General features: G+C 37.3%; 2 protein-coding genes across 5 annotated transcripts; one reads left to right on the top strand and one right to left on the bottom strand.

Annotated features, from left to right (window-relative positions):
* Positions 1-42: 42 nt before the first annotated feature.
* On the top strand, positions 43-2,281 carry Tcs4 (Threonyl-carbamoyl synthesis 4). The gene is made up of 8 exons (XM_090162075.1): positions 43-274; positions 355-454; positions 523-680; positions 822-951; positions 1,013-1,217; positions 1,275-1,554; positions 1,616-1,687; positions 1,786-2,281. The coding sequence occupies exons 1-8, from the start codon at positions 81-83 to the stop codon at positions 2,018-2,020; spliced, it is 1,374 nt and encodes a 457-aa protein (XP_090018201.1). The 5' UTR covers positions 43-80; the 3' UTR covers positions 2,021-2,281.
* Positions 2,282-2,630: 349 nt separating this feature from the next.
* LOC149925335 (solute carrier family 23 member 1-like) lies at positions 2,631-15,327 on the bottom strand. 4 transcript variants are annotated; one of them, XM_090162073.1, is made up of 11 exons: positions 14,812-15,327; positions 14,461-14,591; positions 5,399-5,452; positions 5,189-5,305; positions 4,960-5,117; positions 4,710-4,899; positions 4,299-4,480; positions 4,118-4,238; positions 3,661-4,056; positions 3,227-3,596; positions 2,631-3,166 (listed from the first exon to the last, which is right to left on the bottom strand). In XM_090162073.1, exons 2-11 carry the CDS (start codon positions 14,569-14,571, stop codon positions 2,883-2,885), a joined length of 1,983 nt encoding a protein of 660 aa, XP_090018199.1. In that variant the 5' UTR covers positions 14,572-14,591; positions 14,812-15,327; the 3' UTR covers positions 2,631-2,882. The 4 variants fall into 4 exon arrangements, with proteins under 4 accessions (XP_090018199.1, XP_090018198.1, XP_090018197.1 ...); XM_090162072.1 differs by having other exon boundaries at positions 14,461-14,598; positions 14,818-15,327; XM_090162071.1 differs by lacking the exon at positions 14,812-15,327 and adding an exon at positions 14,675-14,714 and having other exon boundaries at positions 14,461-14,594.
* Between the last annotated feature and the right edge of the window lie 1,001 nt (positions 15,328-16,328).

Here is a 16,328-nt window from a genome sequence, read left to right as displayed (position 1 = left end):
ATTTTCGCAAAAAATGTTCTTCCTACGTCGTGATTCCGCGTATTTTCGTAAACAAAAATCAAATTTTACGCAGCGCTGTTATGGCGTTATATTCGCGAATAGTAGTTACAAAATTAGTGAAAGATTTTAGATTAATTTCGTCAACGTCGACATGTCAAAGGAAATTAGTATTAGGAATTGAAACTAGCTGCGATGATACGGGTGCAGCGGTAGTTGATGAGAATGGAAATATTTTGGGAGAAGCTTTGAATTCTCAAACAGCTTTTCATGTGAGGTAGCTAAGAAATCAATAATGATGACCTCTGAGAACATGTCAAAGGCGTTTAATGATTTAATCTTAACTTAAATTGGCAGGAATGGAGGGATTATACCACCAATTGCGAGGGACTTGCACAAAAAGTACATTAATGAGGTTGTGGAGAAGGCTATTGACGATAGTGGCATCAGATACTCAGTACGAATGTCGTAAATATAAATGGAGTGCCAACTCTGATATTATAAGAGTACCATTTAAATTACCAGGATTTGGATGCTATAGCTGTTACAGTCAAGCCTGGATTAGCCTTGTCACTTCATATTGGAGTGAACTATGCTAAAGAACTAGCCAAAAAATTTATAAAGCCAATTATACCCATACATCATATGGAAGCTCATGCATTAACAGCTAGGATGAGTAACCGGTATGTGCCTATAATTAAATTGGATATTGTAGAAGGTCAATTTTTTATTTTTCACAGACTTCATCCTCTACCTCTCTTAGACCAAGCAGGAATTTAACCTTGATATGATAGAATAAACTGGTTGTTTTTTTTTCCTGTTAGGATTGAGTTTCCATTCTTGGTACTTCTAGTTTCTGGGGGTCACTGCCAATTGGCGGTTGTTGAAAATGTAGATAAATTTCTGTTACTTGGCAGCACTATTGATGATGCTCCTGGTGAAGCGTTTGACAAGGTATGAGGTGATTAGAAATTGGCTTTTGACTGATAACTTATAAAATTTAAAAATAATTCAGACTGCGAGGAGGTTAAAACTGACCAACATTCACGAATGTTCGCAAATGAGCGGAGGTCAAGCTATAGAATATAATGCTAGATTTGGAAACCCACTAACGTTTGACTTCCCATATCCGTTATATAAGTACAGAGATTGTAATTTCTCCTTTGCTGGTCTAAAATTTACATCGCTTAAAATCATACGTAAACTAGAGGAAGAGCATAGTAAGTAAACTAGACATGGTAAAAGTAATTTATTAATGATTTCAATCCTTTTTTTAGACATTATGGGTGATGAATTAGTTCCGCATTTACATGACTTATGCGCTTCGTTTCAACATGGAATTGCAAATCATTTAATTAAAAGGGTTCATCGTGGTATGGAATTTTGCGATATTAGAGGGCTAATACCTCCAAATAAGCGCATTATTGTTCTATCCGGAGGAGTGGCTTGCAATAATTATATCAGAGGGGCTATTCAACAATTATGTAATCACATGGATTTCCAACTATGTTGTCCGCCCCCTAAATTATGCTGTGATAATGGAGTCATGATAGCGTGGTATGCGATTATGCTTTTTTAACAATGTTTTATTGGTACTATCTCAATTCTCTGCTTTTAGGAATGGTATGGAGAAATTAAAAGCTGGAATTGGTATTGTGCATGATATCGATTCGGTTGACTTTTCCGCCAGGTATTTAAAATTATTGTAAATTAGGGTTCTCACCATTTTGGAAATTTTTTAAAGTTGAAATGTCTGACCCTTTTTCATATTATTATATTCCGTTCCAGGAGCTCTTTGGGCGTTGATATGTCAGCCAACGTTAGACAGGCAGCTATAAAAGGCTTCACATTTAAATTAACTGTGCCAGTTGTGGATTACATTGACCAAACTGAGCAAGAAACTATGAAAACTGGCACCGAAGTACCCATTGACGCAGCAGAGTTGTCTAAAACGGAACCCATAAATAGGGTATTTCACGAAATGGAGGCACCAACGCAAATTAAATCTGAAAATTCCTTGTGAAGATACTCGTGCTTGGGCATCACATCCATAACGATAGTTATTTTTTGAAAAATTTATCCAAACTGTTATATGTAATAGCAGTTATCCAGTTATTACCGTGTGTATGTAGATTTTCACTACACAAAAAATTAGACTGTTTAATACAGTACTTGAGTCAATGTTCGTCTAGACTTAGACCTTGTGCGTTGTTCTCTTTGTTATAACTTAATTTAATGCGCATTTCATTTTTTTCATTGTCCCATTAAAAGCTTAGTCTAATTTCAGTATTCCCAGGCCTGTACTGTAATTCATTTTGGTTACCCTTGTCCCCCTCTCTCCCCCCCCCCCTCCCCTCCGGGAGAGTTATTTACTGTGGTCATTTTATTGCATTTAATTTTGCAAACTCATTTATTGGCTTCTAAGAAGCCTTTCAAATTAAGTTTACTAAAGTTGGTGCTTAAGATAAGTTTAGTAACATTCGTTTTGTACTAAATATTAAATGCGTTTCTAAAGGTATTAACTGATTTTTTTAGTTTTGCAATAACCACGTCAATTATTGCAAAGTAGGCTTAAAAAATGGCTGCTGTTTTTATTTTGTAAATAAATATTTAATGAAATTAAAGCAAAACCGTTTTTGTTGAAATTGTTTAATTGTAAAGCTTCATTAGAAAATACACTTCACTCTTTTGTATCAATAGAAAGACTTGTTCTGGGGATGGTGTCACGTTTACGTCCAAAACACGCCAATTTACACATCCCTTGGAGCTTATAATCATTCCAGATAATATTTTTGAGTATAAGGACATAAATACATTACTAAAATCTGGGAACGTATTGAAGGAACGAAGTTTTCGCACATCCTTATTATTTTGCGAGGTCAATTTCACGCTTTCACGTTGGTGTCTTCTTTACCACGGTTACTACTATCACTTTTCCTACATCTACTAAGAAGACCACGAAATTTATCGTTGATCTTGCCACCAACATGTTGGTCGTCAAACGTTGGACTAATCGGCAAGTATTTGAGGAAAGAAACCTTCCTGACTGCGTCCATACCCACCGGGAACTCGTAACACTTGTTCATATCTCGACGACTTTCGTCCGACATGGGTCTAGAGGACATCTCCGACTCCCGCCACTTTTTTAAACCTCTCTCTTCATCCGTACCTGTTGGTACAATACCGGCTTAGACTAATAATTAGACGAGGCAGAGCTCGAGGGACTTACCTTTCATGGTGTTGTCCATAATGATGGCTATCAAACCACCCACGAATAAGCTGGTACTGAGAAGAACGGTTAGGATTTGATTAATGAAGGGACTTCCAGTCTGGATGATGTCGGGGTTCTTAGCCATATATTTCGGGACCATCATCCCCGTGAAAATTGAGATGCCCAAGATGAAGAGATTCCTGGATGAATTCAGATCCACGAATTGTAGATTGGTCAGTCCAACGCCAGTGATGACGGCGAACATCACGCAGAAGATTCCTCCCAAGATAGGTTCTGGCATGGTGACGAACAGAGCTCCGAATTTCCCCATTGACCCGAAGAAGATCATCAGTAAAGCACCGTACTGGATAACTCTACGGCTTCCCACCTTTAGGTTAAAATAATCATTAGAAACACTCTCGCTCCAGTTGGCGTTCTTAAAGTCGCGTTACCTTCGTAACACCAATGGCTCCGATATTCTCGCTGTAAGATGTTAAACCGTTGCCGGAGCCCCACATTCCAGACAGAACGCAACCGATTCCTTCCATGAATATGCCCCTGTTGATGGCGTGCGTGGGCGGAGGTGGGGCTCCGCACATTCTGGCACACGCGTAATAGTCTCCGACCGATTCAATTGCCGACGAAACCACCCCAGCTACGATTCCGAAGACGGCTCCCGCGCTGATAGTTGGCAATCCCCATTGAAATGGATAAGGGATTCGGAACCACGGACTGTTGTTGAGGGCTTGCAGACGAACGTCGGTTCTGGCCAAGCTACCTTCCTCGAAGACGTTGGCTTTAGTGAAGATGGCGCAAACAACCCAAGATATCACTATCGTCAGTAAAACCTTTAAAACAAATGCAATTCAGTACAATTTATTTTCTTCTAAGATTTGAGCAATCATTTACGGGAAATAGCTTGAAGAGATGGAACTTTTTCCAGCCAACTCCAGTGGCTCTCGAGTATGACAACCTTGGTAGTTCGACGTCTTTCAAATATTCCGAAAATATTATAAGTAAAAGGATGGTCCTATTATTAAATCAACGCTTGAGTTGAGACTTAAGACTGAAGATTTATTTGCCGGCTTACATAATAGCAACACCCCAGTGGTTTCCAGCCGCTCTGGACGCATCTTCGAATAGCGATAGACCAATTAGGGTTATAATTGGCGTCACGCTAATAGGGGTTATGAAACGCAGGACTAGTCCGATTAAACCGGTCAGACCAATGACCACTTCGAATAGCGACGCTACGATGACCGCACCTTGGACCTTAGAAGAATATTTTTTTCGTTACGGACATTGGTTAGGAATTTAAATGGAATAGAACCTCCAACGCGTTCTTTATGGAAGACCCCATCAATTTCCTTTATTCCCTTCACAATCAGCGATTATCAGCGCTGCAAGTGTGAAAAGCCATGGGAGGCAGCGGACAATATTGGAACCCTCGGAGGGCGACAGAAATACCAGAGGTTATATTCCCTTTAATAATAGGACTTACTTCTAGCATTCTAACTTGCCACAAAGTGGTCCATTCTTCTTCAGTAACTGGATGGGTTTGATTGTGTCCGCGTATCTGTGGGCGTGACTCTATTATTTGCTGTTCGGTGGGGCATTGCCATTGAGGTAGACTTAGGATGGCCAGAGTAGGGATGAGGAATGTGAAGGTACTACCTTGGATGATGGGTAGCCTATTTTATGAAAATTTTCTTTTAGTTATTGACCGTAAAATAATTGAATGTAATTTATACCTGATGCCGAATGTCGACTGTATGAAGGTGGCTAACCCTGACACGAAAAAGGTGGTGGAGATGATGTACCCTCTAGCCGGGTCGTCGCTCCTCATACACAGTTTCGGGGTGAGGATGTAAGGGTACGAGATCGTACCACCGAACATGGTGAGGTAATGCTGAAGATACGTCATTTTAGTTTGCGCTTATCGGTCTCGTTTACCTGCGATTTGTGTCGTGGAACCCTTACTTGTAGACCTAATATGAGACAAAGGTACCACGGCGGTATGTCTTCCACTTTGTAAACGACACCAGCTCCTTCGGACACTGGCTTGGGTTCGCTTTTGAAACTTTCATTTGGCGCCGTCTGAAACGTAAAATGTTTATCATTTTGGTAAACCTATTAATTCAGTTTAGAATTTCGTTTAGGGTCAAGTTCCCATTAGGGCCATATCCGTACCTCCATTTCGAGCGCGTGACTTTGTCCATTTTCGTTGACCTGTTTATCGTCATCCTGGAATAAATAAAACCGCGGTGATTAATACGTTGTCGGTACATTTTATCACTCTTTTTCTCGAACGTTGAATAGCGAATCTACCATTTCTATTCGCGATAGTTTGAAGGTTGCAGTTCTTTCGCTGTCGTTGCGTGGAACGGATGGATCGCATTGCTGTCAAACATTGCGCCACCGTCACGCGCTTTGTCTCTTTGTCGTCGAGGAAATTGAAAGATAGACTCTAATTATCATAAAATAGACCATCGTTCTTCCTATAATATTTTAGCCCTTGAAATCAAAACTTAGACTGTTTTTGACCTATGTTGAATCATAAGTAGTATAATACGAATAAGTACGACAGCTATGAATTATAGGCTTCGAGCTTAGTAAGTGTAGCGCCATCTACTTTAATACCTGTCAACTTAATGTGTGAAGAAATAGCAGACGACTTTTGAATATGAATGTTTTTTTAACTGAAACGTTCAGCTTTTATATCGAGAGAATTTTGAATGAGCAGACAGCTTTCACACATTCGATTTAAAACTCAGTCGGTAGGCGGCGATACTTCTGACCAAAGTTTAAACTTCGCACGAAGCTTATTATCAACGAAATCATTTTCAGAGTTGTAGCACCGAGCCCCTAGTGTCTTAGATTGCCGGAAATAAAATATACTACTTTCAAGGACGATAGTTTTCTAGTCAAGTTGAAGCTAGGCGAGAGTGTTAGTGGTTAAAAAAGTTTGTTAAAAAAATTAGCATTACAATAATGGGAAATGTCATACTTATGGTAATATTGTTACTTATGATTGAATGTATTTTATGTTTATGCCAACTTTTCATATTCTCTTTATACAATGCTACCATTCATTTTTATTTCTATTGAAGGGATTATTCAATTTTAATATTGTAATATTTTTGAATATTTTAAAATTTATTAAAATGAATTAAAAAATTAAACGACACTTGTACATTTAAATAATGAGGAAATAAGATTTAAACCACTTAGTATACAATAAAAGTTTTTATTAGAAAAACGACGACTAGTTTCGTTTTTCTAATAAAAACTTGTTTAAATCTTATTTCCTCATTATTGTAATATGCTTGTAATCAAAAGGTTTTATATTATCCATTATTCGCGAACGAAATGAGTCTAGGTGGCGTAACGGCGCTAGCTTCTCCGAGGTAGCGCCTACGATGTAGCGTCTGCTGCAGACAAATTAAAAAGTCATAAGACCTTTTTTTTTTCTAAAATAAACTTATACAAATATAAGCAAACGATTCAAAAATTATTCTAAAATGAAAGTATTATTATTTATAACGTCAAATTTACGAAACACGCTGACGAAAAACTAAAAGCCGACTTTAGCCGCTACCTATCTAGCTAAATCAGTGGCGTAGGAACGTTTGAGAAGTTGGGAGGGGCACAGCAGCTCAAACTCTGTTTTCTGCGGGGGTGGACAGTTTCCAAGCGATCAGTAAATCTTTTGTATTTTGAAATTTAATATATGTATTGAAGTTGATACAAAATATTATCTCTAATTAGACTAATATTTTAGTTTGCCCAACTTGTAGTTTTCAACCGACCAAAAGGTTGGAGGGGCAATTACTTTAAATGCCCCCTCCAGCTAGGTTACTATATGGCGATCCAAAGGAAGCGTAGCGATGCTTTTGGTCGCGAATATCAATATAATATCTTTAGCATTGAAAAGGAACTTTTATATTATATTATATATTTTTTTCTAATTGTAACCGAGTCTCTGAGCCTAACGGTTCTCGAGATAGATTTTGAATGACCTTCAGGACATGGTTCAAGGTCTTTGAGTTTTGTATCAGCGAATGACCCCCTACGCGTGCTAAAATTCCTAAGAAAAATAGCTTTTCAATTAATAATAATAATTATTATTATCAGCCAAGGCACCACCTTAGGCCCAAGTCATCTAGCGACTTACAATGCCTCTTAAACAACTGGCGGGGTTACAATGCATACGAGGGTGGTATAAAGCCCTTCATGCCACGCGAGCCAACAGCTCCCTACACCAACTTTTATCGTTAGCCTCTACAAGAAACCCCTTTAACCAGTGGGGAAAACTCAACGCAGGAGTAGCACCGAGTTCTCACCCAGTGATACAAGTTAGGATTGAACTCGGCTCCTCTTGCTGCGATGCGAAAGCGCTAACGACTCCGCCACCCCCCTTTCATTAGCTCTGGGTCGTTTTTAGTGGACACCCTGTATATCCTTGAAGTTACCTGGTTGGTATTTGGACCCGTATCAACTGATTTCATAATATCTGAACGGATAATCCGATATCTGATCTACCTCAATTAATTCCTCGGGTATCTGAGAACTGGTTGGAAGCGCGAACTCTGTATTCTACCCGGATCCTACTTGTAATTGTTTCTACTCTCTTTTTTATGAACTTCGGTATTTGAAGACCCTCGATTTCGGAGCTCTTTCTATTGTTTGCCGAACCAGCGCATTCCACTGCTTTTCTATTCAAACTGAATACGTTTATTACACGTTTTTGACACGTCGTAGGCGTACAGAATGCGCAATTTTGACGTGCAACGAAGCTTTGAAAGAAACAGGTATAAAAATTGAAGAGCTCAAGCGATGTAAAGTACATTTATAATTTTTTTTTACCTTCAATATGTTAGGTTTTCACTGGCTATTGTTGCTGTTAAAATACTTTGGAAACTACTCCGCGTACGGTGAATTATCCATGCTCGGGTAAACCACCGATACTTATTTGATGCGTCGACAAATACGGTTACGTAGTTGCGGTTTTATTTTATTTTTTCAAGGCTATCAAGGTTATCTAGAATTATGTCGATTGCTGTGACCATAAGTCTATAATATTGTTCCTTAAGTTTGTCACTTTGGGGAATATTTCACTGAGATCTAGTAACGGAGTGACTTCATCACAAGAAGAAAATCTCCCCCTAGCGAGGCGCTGTCAAAGGTTACGTGTGACGCGGGAGCACACTTATGTTACAATATTATATACTTATGCTAAGACTTAGCGTTATGGCCAACTATGAAAATTTTTGGTTCCTTTCGTATTAAGAAGGTCATCTATCGGTTTATATCGATACTACGAGAGTTTTTACGTCATTATTATCGTATACGAAGTTAAATCAATAATCAGGGTTGGAAAAAAACCCGGTTTTTTAATAAAAACCCAAAAAATCTCTTTTTTTTTGGCTTAAGCCAGGTTTTTTTCTGGTTTAAATCAGGTTTTTTTTAAAACACTGCTTTATTTTACTTATAATCTATTTTTCGCTTTTGTTTAACCGTACATACATATTACCAATCAACTAAAAATTAATATGAGTATTATTACAAGTCATATTTAAGAAATGTGGTCACCTTGTAAATGATTTAGAAATGTAATCATTCCCATAAGAAAATGTACGAACATAATAATAATTTTTAGTTAATTAAAAAACCAAATTATTAAAAAAATCTATTGTTTTTTTTAAATCACTTGGTTTATGCCATGATTTAAACCATGGTTTCCCACCAGCCCTGGCAATAACTATTTATTTATACTGTCGAGACGATCCAAGGGCGCCATGCTCTAGTTTTCAAGAGAAAGCGAAAATGTTGTCAGCGTGTTTTTCAATCGTCAATTTGATTAATGTGAAGGGGCCCTAACACCTAAGTACAAATAAATATATTCTTGAATCAAAAATTTCACAAAATAAGTGACTTTGTAAATATATTCTTAAGAATATCCACACTGTCATATCAGGCCAGTAACCAGCCGCCAAAACTCGGGGCACTCAATTTCTTTTTGGGGGCAGTGCCTTGATACTAAAAATCGGAATTTTTAACTCCCACTCCTGCAATTAGTAAATATACCGATATGGTTCTATTTTGTTCTTTTTCAAATTATGAATTTCGACTTCGTTGAAAACATAATTTTTTATTCAAAATACAGGTAAACGATGTTATATGATATTAGTTGGTAGTTGAGCAATTGATTTTTTTTCGGGTCATTCGGGTTGGGGATGCTCAAGTATTTATTTCGGGGCGCTGAGCATCCACTGGCTCCCACCCCCCCCCCTCCCCCCCTATACGGGCCTGTGTCATATGAATAATAAAACCTTAAATTTATAAAACAAATTTATGTTACGGCAGAAAACTACTTTGTTTGAAAGGTGGAAAATCAATGAATTAATTTTTAATAATTTCTGTAGCAAAAAGAAAGTTTTGAAAGACAAGCGGATAGTTTAAAAAAAAGCCTAACAACACTAATATTTATGAAAGAAAATACTCCGTAATTGGAAAGAAAAAGGCTTTACGGGCGAACAATTTAAGAGTAATAAAGTTTAATTTTCTGCCAAATTGTTTACGTTTCTTAAGTTGCGTCTACCAATGATCTCAAATTAAGATCACAAAGATTATCTTTACACATATTCTAGTAAAATTCATCAACTCATTAATTATTCAGCGGAAATAAGTTTAGAAATAATCATTTTACCGAAATTAGTTAAATTACGGACATGCGACCAAAATAAATATTGACTTACATCCAACTGCAATGCCGGATTATCCATCAAGAATCACGTTCACCAATATTCCAGTCGCGTTGAAATTCCCCTTCAAACCTCAATCGCGCCAACAAATTTAAATTTTCAATCCTAAAAATTGCTTATCATCCTCTTCTGAGAGAATTTCGTGAATAAACCTTTTTATTGAGAAGGACTACAATAAAAAGGGAGTGAAATTTCCTAGAATGTTTTAGAACAGGTGGGGATTACAGACTAACCAGCTCTTCTAAGCTACTGGGACTTCCCCTGTATATGTAAACTAAATTTTTTCGCGTACCTTGAAAATAAATGCTGGTAATACCTTCTACGCCAAGCTCAAAATTTATATAATTGGATAATTTAGTTTCTGTCGTTTTAAATTTTCAACCAATCGTGGAAGAGTAAACTTGTATTTGTCCCAAATACTTGAAAACTTTTTTTTTTCCAATATTTTAGCTGCCAGTTACGGAAGTCAAACATTCGATGATAATGCGCCTTCTGACCTCGATAATTTGACCGGTTTTTAAAGCTTGTCTTATGAAGGGATTTTTCTGAATGTATAATCACCTTACGATTTGATTTGGCGATAAATTGTACATTGTTTTATATTAAATTTTGGAAATAAGAACTCTAACTTTTGTTTTCTGTGTTATTAGTTCACGCTAATAAGTTGACGATACGTATTAAATTAGAAGAATTATAGAAAATTAGGTTTTCTTGAAAGATAAATTACGAAAACAATGAAAGGTTAATAGAGTTATACGATTGTTTCGAAATTATTTCACATTGTTCTTTCAAACACCGTATTTATTTGTACTCAGGGAGAATGACTATATGTTGAGACGGTTTTTTAGTTTTTCTATCAAACCACCTCAAGGTACCAATACCACCTTCAAAATTTAATCGATTCTTTAAGCCCTTTAAGTCTAAGAAAGAATTTATAGCGTGGTTCCCAATCGTGTCTCACGCTCAAACCGTAAGCAAGTAAGTAAGTAAAAATAAAATCTCCTTAAAACTGACTTCTTCGGACGCGACTGAAGCAGAGGTGGGCGCGCTCTGAGATCTAAAGAGTGCACGAGCTAATTTTGAGCGCGAGCTCCACTCTCGGGCCAAAAAAGAGAAGAGCGCAAGTGCGAGCTCCACTTTCAGGCAAAAAAAAAGAGAAGAGCGCGAGCTCCACTCTCAGGCAAAAAAAAAGAGAAGAGCGCGAGCTCCACTCTCAGGCCAAAAAAAGAGAAGAGCGCGAGCTCCACTCCTAAGCAAATAAAAAGAGAAGAGCGCGAGCTCCACTCTCAGGCAAAAAAAGAGAGAAAAGCGCGAGCTCCACTCTCAAGCAAATAAAAAGAGAAGAGCGCGAGCTCCACTCTCAAGCAAATAAAAAGAGAAGAGCGCGAGCTCCACTCTCGGGCCAAAAAAGAGAAGAGCGCAAGTGCGAGCTCCACTCTCAGGCAAAAAAAAAGAGAAGAGCGCGAGCTCCACTCCTAAGCAAATAAAAAGAGAAGAGCGCGAGCTCCACTCTCAGGCAAAAAAAGAGAGAAAAGCGCGAGCTCCACTCTCAAGCAAATAAAAAGAGAAGAGCGCGAGCTCCACTCTCAAGCAAATAAAAAGAGAAGAGCGCGAGCTCCACTCTCGGGCCAAAAAAGAGAGAAAAGCGCGAGCTCCACTCTCGGGCCAAAAAAGAGAAGAGCGCGAGCGCGAGCTCCACTCTCAAGCAAATAAAAAGAGAAGAGCGCGAGCTCCACTCTCAAGCAAATAAAAAGAGAAGAGCGCGAGCTCCACTCTCGGGCCAAAAAAGAGAGAAAAGCGCGAGCTCCACTCTCGGGCCAAAAAAGAGAAGAGCGCGAGCGCGAGCTCCACTCTCAGGCAAAAAAAGAGAGAGAAAAGCGCGAGCTCCACTCTCAAGCAAATAAAAAGAGAAGAGCGCGAGCTCCACTCTCGGGCCAAAAAAGAGAAGAGCGCGAGCGCGAGCTCCACTCTCAGACAAAAATAAAAGAGGTGAGCGCGAGCTCCACTCTCAGGCAAAAAAAGAGAAGAGCGCGAGCGCGAGCTCCACTCTCAGACAAAAATAAAAGAGGTGAGCGCGAGCTCCACTCTCGGGCCAAAAAAGAGATGAGCGTGAGCGCGAACGCCGCCATCTAGCTCAATATTAAAGAACGCGAGCTCGGAACATTTTGTTTCTGCCCATCTCTGAACTTAAGCGCTCGCCAGCTAGGAGCAACAAACGCAGCACCCCACAATCGTGATTGCTACATATTCCATAGTTATTTTTCATCATTTCCGGTTTAATTTTGGCAAGGGCGATTTGATTATAGATCGCCCATCCCTGGATCAAGTCGTGTGACAAACATTTAAGTTTAGAGGCCAAAATTCCCAACTAATTGGTACACTTGTTACTGCGAAATATTGTAAATCGAAAGTTTTTGGAATTCCTTTAGAGAGGCCCGCTTCCGAATTTGGAAAATAAATCTTGTAAATAGAAGGCTTTTTTTGAGGACAAGGTTTTCTAGTTTCCAGAAATTGTAACCTACATAAGCGGATCAGACTGTGTTTGGTCTATCTTAACGAAATATTTCCTATTTATCGGCTAATGTAAATACTCTAAACAGAGTATTTTCCGTAGGCTTACTAATTATACGATAGTTAATTAAATGGATATAATCTCCACATTTTTGTGGTTTTTTGTTAAAACGCGTGACGTTGTTTCATTTTAATCCGGAAACCATCATTTTTCAAGGTGATTTAGCCGTCACCATTTCTTATTTTTTAAAAGAAGCAGAATTTTTATCCTTTAATTATTTACTTAACGCCATCTATCGTTGTGTATTTCTGTCTACAATTACTAAAACATTTTAATTTTGCAAAACAATTTTAACTGTTTCTTTATAATCATTTGTTTTAACATTTTTCGTTACGGTAATTGAGATTGTTTTATAAAGATTATGAATTTGATGGGTAGATGGCGGTAGTGTTTGTAGCCGGCTTTTCCTTACTTGGTGTGCTCTATTTTTATATCTCTTTATATCTTTAGAGATATACGGTCTGTGATGGAATGTAGTAAAATGTTTTTAAACCATATTTCAGTTTAAAATAATTTTTTAATTTTAAAATCTTTTAAAGTATCGATATTATGTGATCGGAAAAATTTATTTAATACTAATTAACTTCAAGTTAGGATGTTATACTAATTAACTTCAAGTTAACGATAATATAGTAGCTTGAAATTAGAATATTATAGTAGCTTCAAGATAGGATATTATTATAACGTCCAGGTAGGATATTATAGTAACTTCAAGATAGGATAATATAGTAACTTCAAATTAAAGATAGGATATTATTATACCTTCAACTTAAAGATAGGATGTTATAGTAGCTTCAAGATAACATATTATAGTAATTTCAAGAGGGGATATTATAGTAACTTCAAGGTAGGATATTATAGTAACTTCAAGATATGATATTATTTAACTTCAAGATAGGATGTTATAGTAGCTTCACTATAGGATATTATTGTAACTTGAAGTTAGGATATTTTTTTTACAGTAACGTTTGCTTAGAACTACAGTAACTATAAAATGTTTCTTAGAAAAATTGAGTTTAAAGATAGTAACTCTATTGTCTCCATTATAATTTTTTAGATTTTCTAAGTCAACTTATATCATATTATTGAAACATTTATACCATTTATATTGTATATTGATTCGTTATTCCTGATTTGCGAAACCAATTCAAATCTTCATAAGTTGATTTACTCAAAACTGGTTTTTTAAAGTTAAGACGTTTTTAAACTCAGGTAACGTTTTTCTACAACCATGAAAAGGGCATCGTGTGGGAAACCAGTTGGAAGGCTGAAACGGCACTAAAACAATCCTCACGTGATTCGTGAAAAGTCATTAATATTTTCTAGGAATACAGATGGATATTTCAACAAATATAGAGTAGTTAGGTTAAGCTGTGAACGGGTACTTGTATTCTTTATTGGATTTGTGTATATAATAGTTTCTATTCAAATTGAAGTAATATGGACTTTTGTAAAATATAAAAACTACACTAGTAAATTTAGTTATTTTGTTCTCGATATAATAGTTTAGAAACTCGCTATATTACGTATTTCGCCAGGAAATAAAATTGTAAATTGAGCTCGGGGAAATGGATAAATATAACCGCCAAAATCTCAATTAACTATAAAAAATTCGATTAACTGTTTTTTTATGGATATTATTCGCGACTATTATACGATTTTATATGCAATAAATAAGTTTTTATTCGGATAATTTTCGGATATGAATATAAAAGAAATGAACGGAAAATTTCTTATCCAAACGCCGAGCCCTAATTATAAGTTTTCGATAGATTCCATCGCCTGTTAATAAAATTGCTGATCTTAATTATTTTACTAACCGCATAATTTTAAAGATGTCCCGATGCCGATAAAATATTCACGTAAAATTGTAACTTTAATATGAATATCAAATTTAGTACGTGAGTGATTTCTACCTGATCATTTTGATTGAGAAGCCACGGGCAGCTTTCCTCGGCGTCTTCGGAAACGGACGATTTTCTGTTAGCTCCGAAACCTTTTACGAAAGGGTTCGTCGCTTCTGGCATGATTTTCCCGCGGTAAATTCCTCCTTTAAACAAATTAAGAAGTAACAATCCATTAACTTAACCCACTTATAAATTGAATTTAAATAAAAGTTTCTTTATTAACTCAGTGATATTATATTAATCATCATGCAGTCTTAAATATTAGAAGTTAAATAATCCTAAATAAATCGAACTAAGAAATTAACCGCAATCATCTGGCGTGCTTGAAAATGAACTAACATTTTATAAAAAGTAACCTACCTTTTTTTTTTTTAAAGCAATCTCGGCATCAAACGTTAGAGGACAAGTTTGGTGCAACTCTCACGAACCGTTTCCCCCCGCAATAGAAATTCACGTGATTTTCTACCAAATTATTTCTCTTTACTTTCCAACGAGTCGTATAAGGTCAACTTATGTTTTACGATATTGTAATGACTATAGAGAGGGCAAATTTTATTTATAGCCTTACGGATTTTCGCAAGTCGAATTTCCTCCGGATATTAGAAATAAATGAACCAATCTAACAGCAAATATTTAGAGCCAAATAAACTTGATATTTTTAGGGGATTGGCACAAAATATAACATCACGTGAGGTCTGTAGTTTTTCCTTCAATAAATTGTAGAATTATGTAACGCTGTATTATATATATATATATTATTTTTCAATCAAAACTTTACGTCACGGCCTTCTCCATACCAATGCGCAATTTCTCGAAAAACAACTTTTAGTAGAGTTAATTATTTTAGAGAATGAATTTCTTTGTCTTAAGTGGTTTGATTTGAAGGCGCGCGTTATCGGTGTCGGGTTTTATAGTCGCGATTACACCTTTTAATCTATTTGTCGTTTTTACAACAGTCCCGGTATGATGTGGAAATTTGCCTAGTTTCTGAACGATAACTGTCGTTTGATTTTTTCGCATCAGTTGATTCGCCGTTCGGTTTTACGGTCTTCTTGACAGATATTGTTTATGATGACAAGTTTCCTGTTTGACGATTAGCGCGGTGTACAACGGGTACTTTTGTTTGGATTTTTTCTTATTTTTCCTGATTATTCAGATTATTAAAGGCTAGAAGCTCTTGATACTTCAAATACGCAGTTATTCGTTGTTATAAAATCCTTGGCGCCTTTAAGTCCCTTTCTACAAATTGTGATATTCCAGAGATTCCATCCATATTCCTATTACTATAAATTTAATCTTTTAAGTAACCTCTAACTTGATATTTTTAACAACAATATTTAAAAATGCAAACTTTGTTCACGCGTTGTTCGAGCTGTTGGGGTGGCGAAGTGGCTAGCACTTTCGCCTCGCAACATGAGGAGCCTCGTTCGATTTAACTGGGTTAAATCTCGGAACTACTCCTTCCGCGTTGAGTTTGAAAGTTCTTTTCCTAGTGGTTAAAGGAGTTTCCCCCGAGTTCTTCGGTTTCATCTTTCCATCGAAACTTGGCGAGGTGAACGGTAATAGTTAGTGTAGAGAGCTGAAGTGTGAGTGTCGACAGCTGTTGTCTCACGTGGCATGAAGGGCTTGCCACCACCCTCCTACGCGTGGCCCTAAATGGGTTAGAGTGTGCAATAACTGGTGGCATTACCGGGGAGTCGGGGTCCGGCTCTTGTAACCCATAAGGGCGGTGGCGCACTGGGAGATGTTAGCTCTGATCAAATGGTCCTATCTCCACCTCCGACTTCGGTCAGGTTTGGGCTGGATACTGAACTTCGGTTCAGGCTAACGGAGAGGGTCCAGGCAAACTGGCCGCCTCGGCGGATTGGGTAGCCTGC

This window comes from Leiobunum rupestre, chromosome 10, assembly GCF_980474605.1.
Source record: "Leiobunum rupestre chromosome 10, qqLeiRupe1.1.hap1, whole genome shotgun sequence".
Lineage (NCBI taxonomy): Eukaryota > Metazoa > Arthropoda > Arachnida > Opiliones > Sclerosomatidae > Leiobunum > Leiobunum rupestre.
Note: the sequence above shows the minus strand (reverse complement) of the source record. Positions and strands in the feature narration are given on the sequence as shown.

Coding starts and splice junctions, on each gene's coding strand:
- Tcs4 (XM_090162075.1), top strand. CDS start 81: ATGGCGTTATATTCGCGAATAGTAGTTACAAAATTAGTGAAAGATTTT. Junction 275..354: donor CAAACAGCTTTTCATGTGAG/GTAGCTAAGAAA, acceptor TTAAATTGGCAG/GAATGGAGGGATTATACCAC. Junction 1,688..1,785: donor TCGGTTGACTTTTCCGCCAG/GTATTTAAAATT, acceptor ATTCCGTTCCAG/GAGCTCTTTGGGCGTTGATA.
- LOC149925335 (XM_090162071.1), bottom strand. CDS start 14,699: ATGATGATTAATATAATATCACTGA. Junction 14,595..14,674: donor GATTAATATAATATCACTGA/GTTAATAAAGAA, acceptor ATTTGTTTAAAG/GAGGAATTTACCGCGGGAAA. Junction 3,167..3,226: donor TATGGACAACACCATGAAAG/GTAAGTCCCTCG, acceptor TTGTACCAACAG/GTACGGATGAAGAGAGAGGT.